The following is an 18578-nucleotide window of genomic DNA, read 5'->3' on the forward strand; positions in this document are numbered from 1 at the left end:
ACTCTGTGATATGCACTGACTGCATTTGGTATTTGAGTAGAATTTGAGAAAGTCAGAAGAGTGAGGAATGCTGGACAACAGCAGTGTCCAAGCCCATTCTGTTTTGGCTTCTGAACTACGAGGGGTTCTAATTCCCTGTTAAAATTAAAACTCACCAGCACAATGACTGATTCTCCTGCACCTTTGCCCTGGGACAGCCTGGCTAATTTGTTAAACCAGAACGATCATTGAGAGAGTTTTCATCATCTTGGGCTGTGGCCAAAGTGCTATTTTTTTAATGGTTATTTATTTATTGGGCTGCAGTGGATCTTAGTTGTGGCACGCAGGATCTTTAAGCTTCATTTCAGCACGCAAACTCTTAGTTGCATCATATGAGATCTAGTTCCCTGACCAAGGATGAAACCTGGGCCACCTGCATTGGGAATGTGAAGTCTTAGCCACTGGACCTCCAAGGATCACCCATGGCTTTTTTTTTTTTTGTCCAGTGGGTTTTGAACTGAGTTTCCACATGTATAGTTTGGACCCATAGTGCACCCAGGAAGAGACATGGATATTGGAGAGTGGAAACTCCTAAATCCTTCGACTTAGCCTGGTTTTCAAGCCTGCATGCAAGGCACAAGGCCCCCAAAAGGTAGGTGGCAATTTGAAAGGAAAAAGTCTTTCTGCTTCAGGTGTTTTTTCCTGAGGGCTGAGGATATTCATGAGACGCATGTTTCCAAGTGTTCAGAACAAGTAACTGTTAGGGACAGTTTGAAGATGTAGTTACAAAGTCAGAGGAGGGGGATGACCAGCAAACAGACCCACAGGGCAGAGGCTGCAGGCTTTCAGAAATGGTGAAGATAGAGCAGATAGCAGGAAAGTGTTCGTCCTTGTGTTAACAAAGAAGGAGCCTTCTTAGAACTTACTTCCTGGTCATTCTTGCTGGAGCCCTGATGGGTGAGAATGACTCCAAGAACAGTGGGCCTTAGTCCACCCTGAGGGGGGGGCTGCAGTGGGGAAGGTGTTGGGTGGGGCAGGCAGGCTCACAGGGAGAAGATGCAGCCTTTCTGATCCATTGCTTTGGCGACTGAGTAGTGCAGGCTGAGATCAAGCTCCTTGAGGTTTTCAGCATCCAGGCAGTGGGGTATCCCTGGGAAAAACTCAGTCCACCTGTAATGGGCAGAGGTGGAGATGGAAGTGAGGTGCTGGTGGCTCCTGGGCCTGGTTGTACAAGGGAGGGCTTTGGGACGGGAAGCTCAGGCATGGCAAGGTGGGTGGAGGGCTGTCCCAAGACTTGGAGCTCCTCACGTGTGTGCTGTCTTGGAGGGTGGGAGGGGGTCAGATCTGAGGCTCAGCTGACCTCAGCAAACAGGACCAAGTGGTCCCCCTGTTAGCCAAAAACTAAGAAGTGGGGATCCTAGGGATGACCAGCCTGAAGTCTCCTTGAACTGCTCATGGGTATTTCTGCTGCCTCGCCATAATCTCTGCCTGGTTCTGGGCACAGAGCAGAGGGTGGCTGTCCTGCCAGGTGACTATGGTTGGGAGAGGGAAAATGTAAGAGGGGAACCTGGCCCCAATCCTCAGCACCCCAGCCTCTCCCCCTCCTCTCCTCAGACCTGGGTGGGGCAACTCTGGTCTGGAGCATCAGTCAGCCACTGGCCTCCCTGTCTCTTTTACCTCTTCCTGGGGGGTGGAGAAGCCCTTCCATTCCAGGCAGACCCTGCCTCAGCAAACTGCAGCCTGCTCCCTCCCAGTCACTGACCCCAGCTCAACAGCTGAGGCCAACGGGGAGGGGGCAAAGAGCAGAGCTAGAGAGAAGGGCGTGCTGACCGTTTTCATGCCCTTCTTCTGTGCACCCCCAGTTGCCTGCCTCCCCAGCCTTTCCCTTGCTTTCCTTGTGGCTCAGCTGGTAAGGAATCCGCTGGCAATGCGGGAGACCTAGCTTCAGTCCCTGTGTTGGGAAGATCCCCTGGAGAAGGGAACGGCTACCCACTCCAGTATGCTGGCCTCGGTCTCAAAGAGTCAGACACAACTGAATGGCTTTCACTTTCACTTTCTTTCCACCCTTTCCCTCCACTTCACATTCCTGGTCTCTTCCCACCAGGCCCACCCTCCTCCACTCACTACACCCACTGCCACTCCCTGATACTCTTGTCTGAACCACTGGTTCCTCCCCCCGACTGGCCCCTCCACCAGCTCTCTCCTTGAATCAATATCATTTCTCCCAACCATTACCCCTGCTTCCCAGGGGCCCCTACTGCCACCCCCAGGTGATCTCCCCTCCTCCACCTTTCCCTCCTCCCACCAGTGGCCACACCAGCCCACAGGTGCCCTCGACCCGCACTAGCCTCCCTCAGTGGGAGGGCCCCAGCCTGTCCCCACTCACCTGTCCCTCCCGCAGCACCTGGCTTCCCTCACCCTCCAGCCACTGGTAGCAGTGGAAGTGGAGGGGTGCGCCCCAGGGCACCATGAGCTGGAGCCAGCAGCAGAACCAGGCATCCTGGGCCGAGGGCGCGAGGGGCCCAGGCAGTGCTGGGGGCACCTTGTGCACACACACCAGCAGCACTGGCCCACGTCCTGGGGGGGAGCGTCAACCTCGAAGTCCCTGGGGGTTTGAGTGCGAGGGTGTCTCGGCCAGCACCATACTCATTGCATCTTGCCGGAATTCCTTCCCAAAGCCGTCCAGCCTCAGGCGGGAGCTCTCGCCTGGGGTCCCAACCAGGCTAACGGACACTCTGTCTCAGGTCTCTGAGCCCAGGAGGGAGCCGCGGCCACACGCACAGTGTACTTGCTCATGACTTGCCGTCTAGGGGTCCAAAGTGCCGCAGGGAACGAGGCAGGGTTGGCTGGCTGCATGAGGGAGAGGATGCAGAAGAGGAGGAGAGTCGTCGGGGAGGTGGGGCGGGCGGTTCCACGAGGCCCCATGTGCCAGGCTGGGGCCCCGTGGCCTGTGCCCTGACAGGGGTCTCCCCTGGAGCTGTGACCCCGAAGCCCGCCCAGCACCTCCCCGCCGCCCAGGCCGTCTCCCGCAGCCCACCGTCTAACCTTAGCTCCTCTTGTTGTCTAAGGGGCTCTGCCTCCCTTAAAGGGGGTCTGCTTAAGGCTACTCCAGGTAACTCCGCCTCCTCCCTGTCCACACCTTTGCCACTGGACAGTCTGGCTAATTTGTTAAACCAGAATGCCTAGCCCTTGGGGGGAAGGGACGGAACCACTCTTCTTATTGCACACAATCACCCCGTGTCCTCCCGCTGCCAGCCAGGCCCTCTCTTCATTTCTGAGCCTGTGGTCTGGTGCCTAGCCTCAGAGCTTTCTCGGTAGAGGCGTATCTGTTGCATCCTCGCTGGGTAGTGATCCCAGGCTTCCAGGAAGTCTAGTATGGATAGGGGAGAGAACAGGGGCGCACAAAGGTAGGGGAGAGGCTGGAAGAGGACCCCGCACTGAAAGAAAGGTCACAGGCTCTAGGCACTGCAAGGTTGGGATGTCCAGCCCCTCCCTCCAGCCTGTCAAAGTATGTTTTCAAAAAAATTAAAACCATGATTCCTACAAATTAGAGTGAACATAAATCAAAGCTGAATGGCACAAAATCATTCAACTCATCAAAGTGGTAATGCTGGTTCCATGAACAGTTGAGGAGCTGCTATTTGCAGGCAATTTTATAAAGGATGTTAAGTATAAAATTGCTGAGTGAGATACCAAACTAGCTATTGTCCTACACGGTGATAAACTACTTCCTTTGGGGTTATCTTATTTTACCGAACAGAAATCATTTGCCTCTCTACCAGACACAAGTTATGTGAACTTTACATGGACTAGCAAAATCAAGCAATGATACATTCTTCTAGAAAACTATCCTTGAAAGGACAGGCAGTTGTTCCGTTGATCAGTTTTGGATATTTTTTTCTTTTTTGAGATTTATTTATTTTTGGCTGCGCGCAAGCTTTCTCTAGTTGCCGAGAGCGGGGGCTACTCTTCCCTGCTGTGCTTGGGCCTCTCATTGTGGTGGCTTTTCTTGTTGCAGAGCACAGGCTCTGGGAGCTCGGGCTTCAGTAGTTGTGGCATGTGGACTCAGTAGTTGTGGCTTGTGGGCTCTAGAGCGCAGGCTCAGTAGCTGTGGTGCATGGGCTTAGTTGCTCTGCAGCATGTGGAATCTTCCTGGACCAGGGATCGAACCTGTGTCTCCTGCACTGGCAGATGGATCCTTATCCACTGTGCCACCAGGGAAGTCCCATGGATATATATATATATATATATATATATTTTTTTTTTTTTTTTCTTAATAAGGCTGTTCCTGTGGGTATATCAGGCAATCAAATAGCTCTCTTTTTCTGGGATTTCCCCCCACCCCATCTCCCACCTCCACTCTCAATGTAAAGTCCCCATTCCCTTATGCCTCATCATGGCCCTGTTGTAGAATCCCACTACTTAGGTTGTTGCTGTTGTTGTTTTTTTTTTTTACCGTCAGAGAGATCATACCACGATAATCATTGTGCAAGTAATTTTCCACCTACATAGCAATATATCATGGATGTTTTTTCTGTATCAGCATTTGAGGATTGAATTGTTACCAGCTACATTATTTTTCTTAGTTGGATTGTTTCCTAAATTTCTAAAAGTTTTTTCCTATTATAAGTAATATTGCATAGAACATTTTGTAAACATTAGATTTTGAAGTTTGAGACTTAAAGAGTTCTCCTCCAAAGCTACACTGTCAACTGTTTCACCAGGGCCCTGTGGCATCACACCCGTGACCCTTGACCTCTCACATCCATCCACACCTTTGGTTCCTTGCCTTTACTTTTTATGTCCCACAACCCTTGTGTCTGCACTGTCTCATTATCCTCCTTCTGTGCTAATGTCTTATAGTGTTGCCTCTGTTTCTACCTCCACCTACCCAGGGTTTATCCTTCTCTGTCCTTAAAACTCAACATTAAAAAAATTATCATGGTCCCATCACTTCATGACAAATAGATGGGGGGGGAGTGGAAACAGTGACAGATTTTATTTTCTTGGGCTCCAAAATCACTGTGGAACAGTGATTGCAGCCACGAAATTAAAAGATGCTTGCTCCTTGGAAGAAAAGCTATGACAAATCTAGACAATGTATTCAAAGGTCCATATACTCAAAGCTATGGTTTTTCTAGTAGTCATGTACGGATGTGAGAGCTGGACTATAAAGAAGGCTGAGTGCCAAAGAGTTGATGCTTTTGAGTTGTTATCCTGAAAAAGACTCTTGAGAGTCCCTAGGACAGCAAGGAGATCAAACCAGTCAATCCTAAAGGAAATCAACCCCGAACATTCATTGGAGGGACTGATGCTGAAGCATCCAAAGTCCAATACTTTGGACACCTGATAAGAAGAACTGACTCACTGGAAAAAACCCTGATGCTGGGAAAGATTGAGGGCAGGAGGAGAAGAGGGAGACAGAGGATGAGATGGTTGGATGGCATCACTGACTCAATGGACTTGAGTTTCAGCAAACTCCAGGAGATAGTGAAGGACAGGGAATCCTGGTGTGCTGCAGTCCGTGGGGTCACAAAGAGTCAGACACGACTGCATGACTGAACAACGACAATCTCTGATGATTCACTCCACCCTATTTGGGAACACTAGACAAGGAGTGGTAGGAGGTAAGCTGGGCACTCCCCCAGCTTTGGGGACTTTCCACCATACAATCCTTCCTCTTTTCCCTTTCCATGACTCCCACCTTCTAGAAGTTCATGGTCTAGTTGAGAAGACACACAGGTAAATAAAAAAGGACATTGGAGGGTTTTAGGAATCATGCATGTATTAATTCCTCCATTCAACACCTCCTGAGCTCCTACAGTGTGGGGAGCAGTTACGAACCCTGTCCTTGAGAGCTTACAGTCTAGTGACAGAGGGAAGGACAGGGCTCAGGAGTTCTGAAACATGCCTCCATGGTAGCCTCAAGGGCAAGTGAACGATGGAGGCGGTATGCCAGCTTCATCTTGGATGTTCCTCCTACATCACTCCTCTCACAGTCCATCGGCCAGAATTGATCACATGACTGCAACCTAACTGAAAGGTAGGCTGGGAAACACTGGGAAGTAGATATTTGTTGAGCGCAGATTCTTCCTCCTGGAGTTTGAACACTGAGCCCAGGACAAAAAATAGGAGGAGCTTCCGTCATCCTGACAGCAGTGCCTGAGGACACTGTCCGCTGGTTCTTGTGCCCAGAGTTTCCAGTTTCTGGTCCTTCCTGACTGAGTTTAACTCCTACTGTGTTTAACCCATTCTCCAGTCCCTCAAGACACTCGGTTTCTTTTTCACAAATTCCTTTATTGCTTGAGTTTGCAGGAATTGTTTTAAACAAAAGCTTGACAGCTGTATCTGAATCATTTTGGGCTGCACTGAATCTCAATAAAGAATGAACAGTTCCAGTTCTGTCACCTGGGCAGCATTCCCCTTTCTGAAGCATTGTTCTATTTATTTCAGTGGCCATGTTTGTGCAATTATTCAAATATATATTGTATCTGTCTACAGTGTTTTATAAAAATTAAGGAAACTGAAAAAACCAGAGCTCTATTGCCTACACTATGAGACAGAGATGGAAATCATCAGGTGAATTCAAGGGGACACATTTTTGGCCTTAATGGATGTTCACTGAGTCAGAACAAGAAAAAAGAAAACCAGAAGAATGTATATGAAATGTTGGAATTCTGTCATTGAAGATTGAATCTAGAAGGCAGTGTATGATGAATGATATGATATCGCCTAAGTCTCCAGAAGTGGAAACTGTTTTATAATATGCAAGGCTTTTGTCCAACTTTGGGGCATGTTTATTTAGAAAGCGGATGTGGGCACTGCCTGCTTGTCCTGGGCAGTACGTCCTCCTGCCTTTCTTCCTGTGGCCCTTTCTCAGTGGGTTGTTCCTTTCAAAGCTGTGACCACAGGTCACTATCAACTTCTCTGGCAGTTTTCAGGCAGACAGTCTACAGGAGGGCTGCCCTTGAGTCAGGTGACCATTGGTCCACTCAGCTGTGGTCAGGGGGACCAGGGGCAGGACTGTGTTCCCCCCATGGAACCCTTCCAGGGGGCTGCAGGTGCGCAGGCACTTTGAGGCTTAGAGTCTTCAAAAGGCACAGTGGTGCCCTCCAATGAGGTTCTGTTCTCTGGGGTTTTGTTTTTGCTTTGTTTCTGTTTCGCCATGTGTGTGTTGGGGGGTTAGTTGTACCAGGCTGTTGTCCTAGGAGAGGCATAGGGGGGCCTGATTTTCTGGGGAGTCCTTTTCTCTGGGTGGCAGGTAGCCTATAGCGATGCCCCCATGGGGCCCTGTTCCCCAGGGCAGTTAGATGGAGACGCTATTCTCAATGAGGGGAGGGTCCAGGTAGGGGTAGGGTAGCGCCAGGCTGTGGTTTCGCTCTTGGATGTCTCGCGAGATCTCAGCCAGGCGGCTCTGGAAGGCAGCGATGCTCCGGCGCGGGGCCTCCTCGGTGAAGTACTCGTCCGGGTAGGTGCCCAGGGGCCTCTGGGAACCAAACACAAGGGTGGGTGAAGGGGCTGCTATGCAGCTGTGACCCGCCTTAGCCATCCATCCAGCGGGACCTGAAGCAGCCTCTGATTGAGCCACCTTCCCCTGAACAGTAACGATTACTGTGGGCAGCTCTGAGGTTGAAGGCTCAAGTCAGAGGGCCCGGCCACCCTGGAACTTATCACACATTTCCCTTGCAGTGAAGGGTGACTCTGCATCATCTCATTTGGCCCTCCTTGTGAGATGTCCAGTGCCCATGTGTCCCCCCTGGGAAGGCTCCGTGGGGTGTGTGACAGTAGAGTAGGATCTGGGTCAGGAAGGGTAAACAGCATCGCCTCCCTTACCCCAGGGCTGGCCCAGCCAGGTTCCCAGCCCCACACTCACTCGGTCTCCAGGCTCCTTGCTTAGCAGCCAGAGGGCAATGACCACATCACACGTGGCATTGACTGGTGGGAGGGTGGCTAAGAAGCCCTCCAGCCTGGCCTGGCCTTTGGAGGTGGGCGGTGGCAGCTGCATGCTGGGTGGCAGGTTGGGCATCCAGGCAGCAAAGTCAAACTGACAGCCAAGAGGGCAGAGTGAAGTTAGGAGCCCATCCTCCTCCCCAATCCTGCCCCCCTTCTCATTGACATTGACCCTTCTCACCTGCCCTGCACTGACAGCTGAATGCTTGGCCGAACAGTTGAATATCACCATGGTGACGTACTGTATCAGGGCTTCCCGTGTCCCCAGGGTGGAGGGTAGACCTGCAGGGAGAGCTGGGCTGGGAATGGGGCTGTAAGGGTCCTGAGGACAATGCTGCAGAGGTCTGAGGGTAGGACCTAAGAACTGAGGTCCCCCTACCTGAGCTCTCCCGGCCTAGGAAGCCCTCGGAGAAGATCTCCCACACCCAGGCCTGGAGTTCACTGTCATCACGGACAGACTCATCACTCGGGTAGTAGATGCCGATCATTTCGGAGACAAAGCTGCAAGGTGCATGGGGTTGCTGTCCCAGCTGTCAACCCAACCATCCCTGAGAAGCGCCCCTGCCCAGTCCTGGTGCTGTTAATGTCCATCCCTCCTCCTGGTGGGCACCTCTGTGAGCCTTCCTTCTCCTTCCTCCCTGCCCCCAAGGCTGAAGCTCTCTGGGGCTGGATCCCTCACCGCTCCACTGCACCCCAGATCTGCATCCCATCATCCCGGTAGTAGTAGTCCGGGATGTCTTCAACTCCTCGGGCCCGAATATCATCAGGCAGACACAGGGCAGAATAGTTCAGCTGTTTCATGTTCTTCTGTATCAGCTCAGAGAAACCTCCAATGCCAAGGCCTGTGGACTGGGAAATTGGACTCCTGGTTACCACAGCCCTTGCCCCAGAAGCAGGAGGTAATACTGTGTGGGGAGACAGGGCCACTCCCACCCCAGGATCTCAGAGTCTTCATACTGAAGGACTAGCCCACCCACATTCTCCCTAAAGCAGTCCTTACCCTGTCCACCACCTGCCCAGGGGCAATGAGCCGTTCTCGGGCCAGCGTGTTGATATGCAAGGTGTACCGAGTGTGAGGGATCAGCAGCTGTAAGGGCCATAGAAGAGAGCTGGGTAAAACCTGAGTATCTCTGGTCCCACGCCTTGCTTCACAGAGGCACCCAGTCCTGTAAATCACTCATGGAAAGAGATGACAGTGACAGGAGAGGCTGCCTGGTACAGAGATTAGGGCTCTAGGCCCAGTGATGGGGACCAAGATCCACCAGCATCCTTTTCTGTGACCTTGACCATGTGTGTTCCTCTCTCTGGGTATCAGATCACTGGGCAAATGAGAGGGCTCATCTGGATGAGCTCTGTGAATCCCTCCGGCTCCAGCATCCTGTGATTTTCTGACCCCTGGGTAGGCAAAGCACCGTGAAAACCAGGGCCTGTGGGCCTGGCAATGTGGAACCATCCCCTAGAGCCCACCACTGAGTGCCAGGCCCTGGGAGCTGCAGATTGTCAGAAAGAATCAGCCTGGATTGAAGAGGACAGGGTAGGGCCTGCATCCAGGATCTAGGGGACTGTCTAAGGAAGAATCAGAAAGTCTCAGCAGCTGTGGACCCATCACACTGACAGAGGAGATGCTCCAGGCCCCTGGAGGGGATGAATCTGGGCCATCTGATGGCTTAGCAAAGCCCACCTTAGAGACACCAGTCTCTCTCTCACAGCTTCCCATCTCTGCATCGATCTGCAGAAAACCTGCTGGCCATGTTCTCACTTTGGCATCTGTCTGCCCCAGGTCTCTCCTCTCCTAGGAGCTGGGCTCCTGTGACAGCTGTTGGACTGAGCTCCCCTAGAAGGGAATCTCTCTGGGGCACAACCTGCTGTCACATGCGGTCCTTCCTCTATCCCCAGTCCCTATCACCCTACCCCAGCTTAGGGTTTGTCGGAAAGCAGCCCCTTGGGGCAGTTGTGCAGGGAGTTGCTACTGAGGCAGGATGGGGGCTTAGCATCCTGGCCTGGAAGGACAGGGCCATGTAGGGACAGGCTTCATGGAAGAGGCACCCCGAGGGGCAGGCCCAGGTGCAGGGACCCGCAGGCTTGGGGCACAGTCTGGGCCATCTTGCTGAGCCACTGACCTTGAAGAGGGGGTGGCAGTGGGGCAGCTGGCGCAGCGTAGCCAGGGCGAAGACCTCGGGCACCAGGTGTGCCTGTAACAGGTGTGTGAGGGCCTCGTGGATGGAGAACTCGGCATTGCGCACCCACGTCTTGGCTAGCAGCCAGTCCCACTTGTCATCACTGGGCAGAAAGATGGGGCTGTTGGGCCCGGGAGTCTGGCTGAGCTGTAGCAGGGGCCGGTGGGGAGAGGCAGCCTTGAGTGTCTGCCCACTGTCAGTCAGACCACTCCCCACCCCTGCCCTGCTACCTGCCAGCTGCTGACCTGGATGGCGAGCGGCAGCAGGGGCCCACGGCCGGGACGCTGGTATAGCAGGGTCATTGGGGCCGTGGAGAACTGAGGCCTCCCATTGATGACATTGGTGCGGACACCAGCGAGGAGGTCGTAATCCACCAGGAACAGAGACCCCTTCTGCGGGAGAGATCAGAGGAGCCTGGGCTGCCATCTGGCTTTGTGCAGGTGGGGAGTATGGGAATTTGGGAGAGGATGCGAGGCTAGGAGTAGAGTGTACACGGGAGAGGGTATTCCTGGCACACCGTGCACCATAGGTCTTTAACCAATGTGAGTATGGTTCCTTTTTGGTAGGGATGGGCCTGAAGGACTGAGATGGGGGTGTGCAGGGCTGGGACCCCCTGCCCCTCACCTCCAGCTCAGCCTGCAGGCTTGTTCCAGGGCCCAACACCGGGGCCACCATGGCATCGGTGACAGGGAAGTTCTTGGGGAGGTGGTGACAGCGTCGGATCAGGACGGGGTTGAGGCCATTCAGGAACTGGTAGGCGAAGAAGGCGTCCTCCTGCCAGTGCTCACACACGTATTCTGTGGGGAGGGGCAGGGGAGATGGGACTGGTCACCCCAGCCCCCGGGGGATTGCCCCCTAGCCACCATGGTGGAGCTTCCCTTGGGTCTGTCCTATGTGCCCCTCTCTTCTCGCTCTGTACCTTTCTTAGGGTGACCTCCTCTGACCCCTTGGCTTCAGTTCACTCAAGCAGCATATCTTAGTCCCCAGACCACCTAGCCTACCATCTCCCTGCCATCCCCACCTCTGTGACTCAAGCACAGCACATCTGAGGCTGAACATGGGCTCCGGCTCCAGCCTGGGCCCTGCCCCATTGCCTGGCTTCCCAGGAATTGCACCTCCATGCACCAGATCACCTGGGGCAGAGCAGCTCCCCGCATCCTCCTCCCATCAAGTCCTGTTCATTCTCCATCCTCAGTAGCTCCTGGTCCACCCATCCACTCAGCACTGCCTTGCTGAGGTTTCCATCCTCTGCTGACCACGACCAGAGCCTCATGTCCTGTCCTGCTTCCACTTCTGTCCAGACAGCCCATCCCCTGTGGCACAACTGGCCACACATTCCCCAACAGGTAGCTGGTTGAAACTTCCCACTGCATATAGGAAAGGCCCGAGCTCCTACCATGGCCTCCGCAGTTCTGCACATCTGGGGGCCCAGACACCTCCCCTGCTTCACCTCCTATCTTCTTGCCCTGGATCAATACTCTTTGGCCACAGCAGCATCTTCTGCCCCTAGGAGGTCTCTGCTCCTTCCATCTTCAGGGCCTTCACCTGCACCACCCCCCGAACCTGAAGCACCCTCTGCTCCCCTACACCACGCCCAGCACTGCTGACACCTACCCAACTTTGAGGTCTCAAGTTTTGACTCAGCCTAAAGTCACCTCTGTGGGTCACTCCCTAGCTGGACCAAGATAGCTGCCCCTTACACACTGTCACTGGAGCTGTGATGTGCAGGCTTCACAAGTGAACCTCTTGATTTACTTTTGAGCCTACTTTGCTTTTTGCCTGCTCAACTGGAGGCTCTGGGGGAACAAGGACTGTGCCCACAGCCCCTAAGACACTGTCTGGTGTGTAGTAGCCAAAAAGTGTCTGATGGATTAAAAGGCATTAGAAGGTCAGAGATGCCCCCAGTACACATCCTCTTTTGTGTCTGGGGAGTAAGTAAGGCTCAATGAGGATCACACAGTGGACTGGGGCTTGGTTTTCTGAGATTCCTGTTAGCAAGAGCTGATGCCCCAGGGAAGAGGTCTGCAGCCCTCACCTACAGCTGGAGTCTTCCGGAAGTTGAACACCCGTCTCATTTCCTTCAGACTCTTCCAGAGCCCCTTGCGGTCCAGCAGCCCTTTGAGTTTCAGCTCAGCCAACCTGCCAGAAGATGTGAGGGGTCAGGTGGGGGAGGCAAGAGGCCCTGGGAGACCCTCCCTTGTCCGCTAGGCTTATCCTTCCTGGGATTCCAAACCAGCTTCTGGGGCCCAAGGCAGTCCCTACCCCAAGGCTGCCATCACCCTGTGGGAATAGGTGGTGAGTAGAGGCCTTGCCCTGGGCGGGGTCATGTGACCCATATTCCTGATGGTGGGGAGGGCAGAAGGCAGGGGTCCTAGGGCATCGGAGACCCATGGACAGGAGAGGGGGTTTGTCCTCACGCAGAGCCGCCTCGCAGGTAGAAGGTGGTGTTCTTGGCCACAGAGTATTTGATGTTGAGGTTCAGGTTTTTTACGGTCTCCTCGTCGAGGCACCGAGGCCAGCCTGGGATGTAAGTCTTCCAGCTGGAGGGAAGAGCCAGAAGGCAGTCAGCAAGAAGCCTCAGAGAACCCACTGACAAGGGATAGAGGGTGGCAGACTCTTCAAGGCCCTGATCAAGGCCAGCCCCTTTCCACAGGCAGGAGTCTTTCTGGGCTCTGCCTTTCCTCTCCACCCTCAATGCTGCAGGGAGAGCTGCCATGTTCCCTGGGAGACTCCTCCCCTGGTCCATTGATTGGTCCAGGGTTGGGCACCTGGCCAGAGAGAGGCCAATCAGAATCCTTCTTGGGAAATTGAGATTGGGGCTGGACCTGGGGACATCTCTCTCTCTCTCTCTCTCTCTCTCTCTCTCTGGGTATCTGGGTTATAACATGTAAACATCAGGACTGCTAGTTACAGCCATTTCCCATCATGTGGCCTGGGAACAAAGAAAGCTGTTCTGCAGAGAGAAAAGTGAAGCAGGAGAGAGAAGCATTTGGGGGCTCCAGAGACAGGGAAGAGACTCACCTTGTTTCTGGCCCCTGAGATTTGGCTACACTTCCAGCCCTCACTTCTGTGAATATCTCTGTGACCTGTTGACACATTCCTTTTTTTTTTTTTTTCTGTCTGCTAGTTGGAGTCTGTTTTTGTTTTTGCAAAACTCCCAACCAACAGAGATGCATTGCAGAGGGGACACTGTCCTGAAGGTGGGAGTGTGTGAAGGCATCAATTGCGTTTGGCAGGCATCCCATGGAGAGACACTTCAGCCTCTGTAGCTTGAGGGAACCTAGAAATTTCCTCTGGTCTGGCCTAAAGCATCTCTAAATCCCTTTATCCAGCAGCAACACAGCCTGAGATCTTTGGGTGAAATGGTAAAATCATGTCCCTGCAAAGCTGAGTCAACCCCAGCCAGTCGTCCTTTCACTCCTTCCCTTGTTCATTCTTTAGTTCATTCAGTCATTGCCTTGGGTTTGAACAGGCACCTTCTAAGAACAATTTGTAATTAAAGTACACTGCCACTAAGTGGTGGCCAAACCCTGCTTCTCAAACTTCAATGCACAAAAATTTAATTCGCCCAGGGATCTTGGTAAAATGCAGATTCTCATTTACTAGGTCTGGGATGGGTGGGCCCAAGACCCTGCATTTCTAACGAGCTCCCAGGTGATGCTGACTCTGTGGATCTGAGATCTTGCTCTGAGTATTGAAGATGTAGCCACCAGGAGCAGAGGTAACTGAGGGACATTAGGAACAACAGTCTATACATTTGTGCAGGGCTTAGCAGCTGACAAGCTGTATTCATAACCATTTTCTCATTTGTTCTTCCTAAAAACACATATCAGACTGGTATTCTTAGCTTCTTTTGCAGGAGAAAATAAGGATTAGAAAGGTTAAAGAATTTGCCTAACCTTTCACATCTCCTGCCCTGCACCGAGGCTGGCCCTGCATTTCCTGACTCTTGTGTCTTTGTTTTGCCAAGAAAGGAACAAAGCACTCCTTCACTCCATGGACACAGCCGTCTCCATCTGTTCCCTCACCTGGGGCCATTGCTGGCAGATTGTGCCTCATGGTTTTCTCAGGGATATAATTCACAACACATGTGGAAGCACCAGCAGCCAAATAAGCCTGCAGCCGCTGTGCCCCCAGAGACCTGAAGCAAAAGCCTGCAGCCCGGGCTTCAGACACAGCCTGGTTGGCCAGATCATGACCTTTTGAAAACCTGCTCCTGAGTGGAGTCCCTGGCTTTCTGCCTCAGGAGACCCCAGAGGCTCCAGTCCCTTCTGCAGCCCTCCACCTTCTGCCAGGGGGCCCTCTAGGACTCAGCTATCCCAGCTGACCTCCAACAATGTTGAGCCCAGAGCAGAGAAAGAGCCCCCTCCCATCCCTTGCCCACCCTGGAGGATGAGTTTCCTGGGGGTTGGGGTGACATATTTCTGGTTCTGCCCCTACTTCCAGGAGAACACAACATGTTGATGTTTGAAAAAGCCCCAGGGGAAGAAAGATGTCAGCAAGATTAAGGCATTGATAGCAGTAGGTTTCAAGGTTTAGTGGGCATGAGTCACCTGAAAATCTCCTTAATACAATATTGCTGGCAACAAAGATTTACTGTACCACACAAAAAATTATGCCTGGAACCTGTGTGCCTGTGTGTGTGTGCGCGTGCTTAGTCGTTTAGTCATGTCTTTGAGACCCTGTAGACTATAGCCTGCCAGGCTCCTCTGTCCATGGGATTCTCTAGGCAAGAATATTGGAGAGGGTAACCTTTCCCTTCTTCAGGGGATCTTCTCAACCCAGGATCGGACCCCGGGTCTCGAGCACTGCGGGCAGATTCTATATCATCTGAGCCATCTGGGAAGTCCTGTAATAACCTATAATGGAATATAATCTAGAAACAACCTGAATCACTATGCTGTATACCGAAAACTAATATAATATTTTACATCTACCATAGTTTCATTAAAAAACACCAGTATTGCCGCCCTCCCCCCTCCATATCTGATTCGGGAGGTCTGAGGAGGTCAACCTATCTCCACCCCCTCTCCACACAGAAGCCCCCTCCTCACCGGTAGGTCTCCCGCCTGGCCTGCAGCTCCTCCCTGCGCTGTTGCTGGAGAGTGGGGTGGTGATCTTCCCAGGAGATCTTCGCTGTGGGAGGAGTGGAGCAGGTGAAGAGGGCAGAGAAAGCCCCCTGACCCCTGGCCTCAGCTACTCCCCCCTCCACTTGATTCACCCCTTACCAGGTCCCTTGCCCCCAGAAGGATGGCTTCTCCCACTCTAGACTGCCACCTCCCCCTTCCCCCAACCTGCCCTTCCCGCCCCGCCCCCCAACCCTGTGCCCCTGTCCCTCCGCCTTAGCGACACAGGTTCATCTCTCCGATCCTCCCTTGCCCTTTTCTCCAACACACCAGCCACCCCCCCTTTCCTGTGTGCCCGTCACCTGTCCCCTCCCGCAGCACCAGGCTCCTCTCGCCCTCCAGCCACTGGTAGCAGGGGAAGCAGAGCGGCGCGGCCCCGTGCGGCGTGAGCTGGAGCCAGCGACAGAACCAGGCGTCCCCGGCCGAGGGCGCGAGGGGCCGAGATCGCGCTGGGGGCGCCTTGTGGACGCGCACCAGCAGCACCCGGCCCACGTCCTCGGGGGGCGTCACCTCGAAGTCCTCCTCCTGTGGGGAGGAGACGTTTAGTATCCTAGAGGGTCGTCCCTCCTGCTCCCTCCTCCACCTCCACCCCTACGTCCCAAGCACTCACGGCGCCCGCGTTGAACTCTTTGCCGAGACGGTCCAGGGGCAGTGGTGGGGTCTCTCCTCGGGTCCCCACGATGCTGACAGATATTTTGTCCCACGTACCGGCCCCGAAGGCCTCTCCGGTGGATACCCTCACCCTGAACTTGGCCATGGGGACAGCCGGAATCTGGCTCTCTCCTGCTGGTCGGACTGCAGAGCCCAGTTGCTCACCCCCAGGGACATGCACCTCCGCACCCTGGCCAGGCAACTCTGAGTTCCCGTGGGGCCTATCACCACCTCAAAAAGCAATCCCCGGCCCAGGGCAGAAAGGGCGGGGCTGAGAGGCAGGGAGAGAGGCAAACCGCTGTGTCTGCTGGTCCGCCCTGGGACGTGTCCGGACTGAGGTTTGGGAGACAGACCCTTTCAGTGATGGGCAGGGCCAGAGGGAATTGGGATCCACTGGAGCTCAGGGGTTCGTTTGTCCACCTCTTTGTTTCTTTGCCTTCTTAGCCTTGAAAAGCTATGCAGAGAAATTCCCTGGCGATCCAATGGTTAAGATTGGCACTTCCAATGCAGGGGACACGGGTTCAATCCCTGATCAGGAAACAAGATCCTGTATGCGGGGCAAGAGGCCGGGGGAGAGGGGTGGAATCCATTTTCTGCCATTTTAGTGGAGCTTGGGGAGGGGACAAAAGCCAATGTTTGTTGTATCCAGAATAACTTAGAAGATCAACCTGTTGCATTTCTCCATGCCTAAATCCCCACTAGATCTATCCATTGTCCCCCATTCTGTTACCTTTTGTTGTTTTCTGTATATTTATGCTGAAGCAGGAGCAGTTGCCTGCCTTGAAGCAGGCAACAGTTACATTCTCTTAGCTCTGGGAAATTTGGTGGGGAATCAGAAGAAGGTTGAACTAGAACCAAATGATGTGGTCTCCTGTGAAATGTTTGCATTCATTTTATTTTCCTGTGTGCATCTTACCTGGTTTCCTAAACTTGCAAAATTACAAAAAGTTAAGAAAGTAGAAACAAGGGAGGAGGATTTTTTTTTAAATAATTTTTTTCTTTGAAGGGGGAGGCAGAGAAATAGGGCAATATTGGAGGATATGGCATGAAAGGAGAGCCGGTTTCAAGATGACCAACTCTTACAAATGACTCTCAGTACTGAAGAAAGGCAATGCCAAAGAATGCTCAAACTACCACACAATTGCGCTTATCTCACATGCTAGTAAAGTAATGCTAAAAATTCTCCAAGCCAGGCTTCAGCAATATGTGAACCGTGAACTTCCAGATGTTCAAGCTGATTTTAGAAAAGGCAGAAGAACCAGAGATCAAATTGCTAACATCCGTTGGATCATCGGAAAAGCAAGAGAATTCCAGAAAAACATCTACTTCTGCTTTATTGACTGTGCCAAAGCCTTTGACTGTGTGGATCACAATAAACTGTGGAAAATTCTTCAAGAGATGAGAATACCAGATCACCTGACCTGCCTCCTGAGAAATCTGTATGCAGGTCAAGAAGCAACAGGTAGAACTGGACATGGAACAACAGGCTGGTTCCAAATAGGAAAAGGAGTACATTGAGGCTGTATATTGTCACCCTGTTTATTTAACTTATATGCAGACTACATCATGAGCAACGCCGGGCTGGATGAAGCACAAGCTGAAATCAAGATTGCCGGAGAAATATCAATAACCTCAGATATGCAGATGACACCACCCTTAAGGCAGAAAGCGAAGAAGAACTAAAGAGCCTCTTGATGAAAGTGAAAGAAGAGAGTGAAAAAGTTGGCTTAAAACACAACATTCAGAAAACTAAGATCATGGCATCCGGTCCCATCACTTCATGGCAAATAGATGGGGAAACAGTGGAAACAGTGAGAGACTTAATTTCCTTGGGCTCCAAAATCACTGCAGACGGTGACTGCAGCCATGAAATTAAAAGACGCTTGCTCCTTGGAAGAAAAGCCATGACCAACCTAGACAGCATATTCAAAAGCAGAGACAGTACTTTGTCAACAAAGATCCATCTAGTCAAAGGTATGGTTTTTCCAGTGATCATGTATGGATGTGAGAGTTGGACTATAAAGAAAGCTGAGGGCCGACTGATGCTTTTGAACTGTGGTGTTGGAGAAGACTCTTGAAAGTCCCTTGGACTTCAAGGAGATCCAACCAGTCCATCCTAAAGGAGATCAGTCCTGAATATTCATTGGAAGGACTGATGCTGAAGCTGAAACTCCAATACTTTGGCCACCTGATGATGAGAACAACCAACTCACTGGAAAAGACCCTGATGCTGGGAAAGATTGAAGGCAGGTGGAGAAGGGGATGACAGTGGATAAGATGGTTGGATGGCATCATCGACTCAATGGACATGAGTTTGAGTAAGCTCCAGGAGTTGGTGATGAACAGGGAAGCCTGGCATGCCTCAGTCCATGGGGTTGCAAAGAGTTGGACACAACTGAGCAAGTGAACTGACTGACTGACTGCTGCTGAATACTTCAGTTACAGTAGCCAAGTGAATTGCCAAAGTCAGTTCTGGTTAAAATTTTCTGTTGTTGAACCTGTTAACCTCCGGCTTTTTGTATCTGTGAGAGCATGGGGTCCTGTCCCCACTTGTGCTCTGGATCCTGCTTCTTTCTCTTGTTCAGGATTTTAATTCTGAAATTAGCACTTCTCCTCCTGCATCAGTTTCCTTGCCTCATTCCCAACAACACAAACATGTCTTGGGGGCAGTTGTTCTCAAGATTGACAGCATATT

The 18578-nt window shown here is 52.3% G+C and overlaps 1 protein-coding gene across 1 annotated transcript; it reads right to left on the reverse strand.

Moving 5' to 3' along the window:
- Window positions 1-6261: 6261 nt before the first annotated feature.
- Window positions 6262-16089, reverse strand: LOC147352107 (polyunsaturated fatty acid lipoxygenase ALOX15B-like). The gene is made up of 14 exons (XM_086359059.1): window positions 15843-16089; window positions 15535-15757; window positions 15161-15242; window positions 12524-12646; window positions 12142-12245; window positions 10731-10903; window positions 10352-10498; window positions 10050-10253; window positions 8930-9016; window positions 8609-8778; window positions 8309-8430; window positions 8111-8211; window positions 7853-8023; window positions 6262-7465 (listed from the first exon to the last, which is right to left on the reverse strand). The coding sequence occupies exons 1-14, from the start codon at window positions 15987-15989 to the stop codon at window positions 7286-7288; spliced, it is 2034 nt and encodes a 677-aa protein (XP_086215185.1). The 5' UTR covers window positions 15990-16089; the 3' UTR covers window positions 6262-7285.
- Window positions 16090-18578: the final 2489 nt, after the last annotated feature.

The sequence above is a fragment of the Bos grunniens genome, chromosome 19 (genome assembly GCF_055505025.1).
Source record: "Bos grunniens cultivar Pamir isolate PY7600 chromosome 19, Bosgru_T2T1.0, whole genome shotgun sequence".
Classification (NCBI taxonomy): Eukaryota; Metazoa; Chordata; class Mammalia; order Artiodactyla; family Bovidae; genus Bos; species Bos grunniens.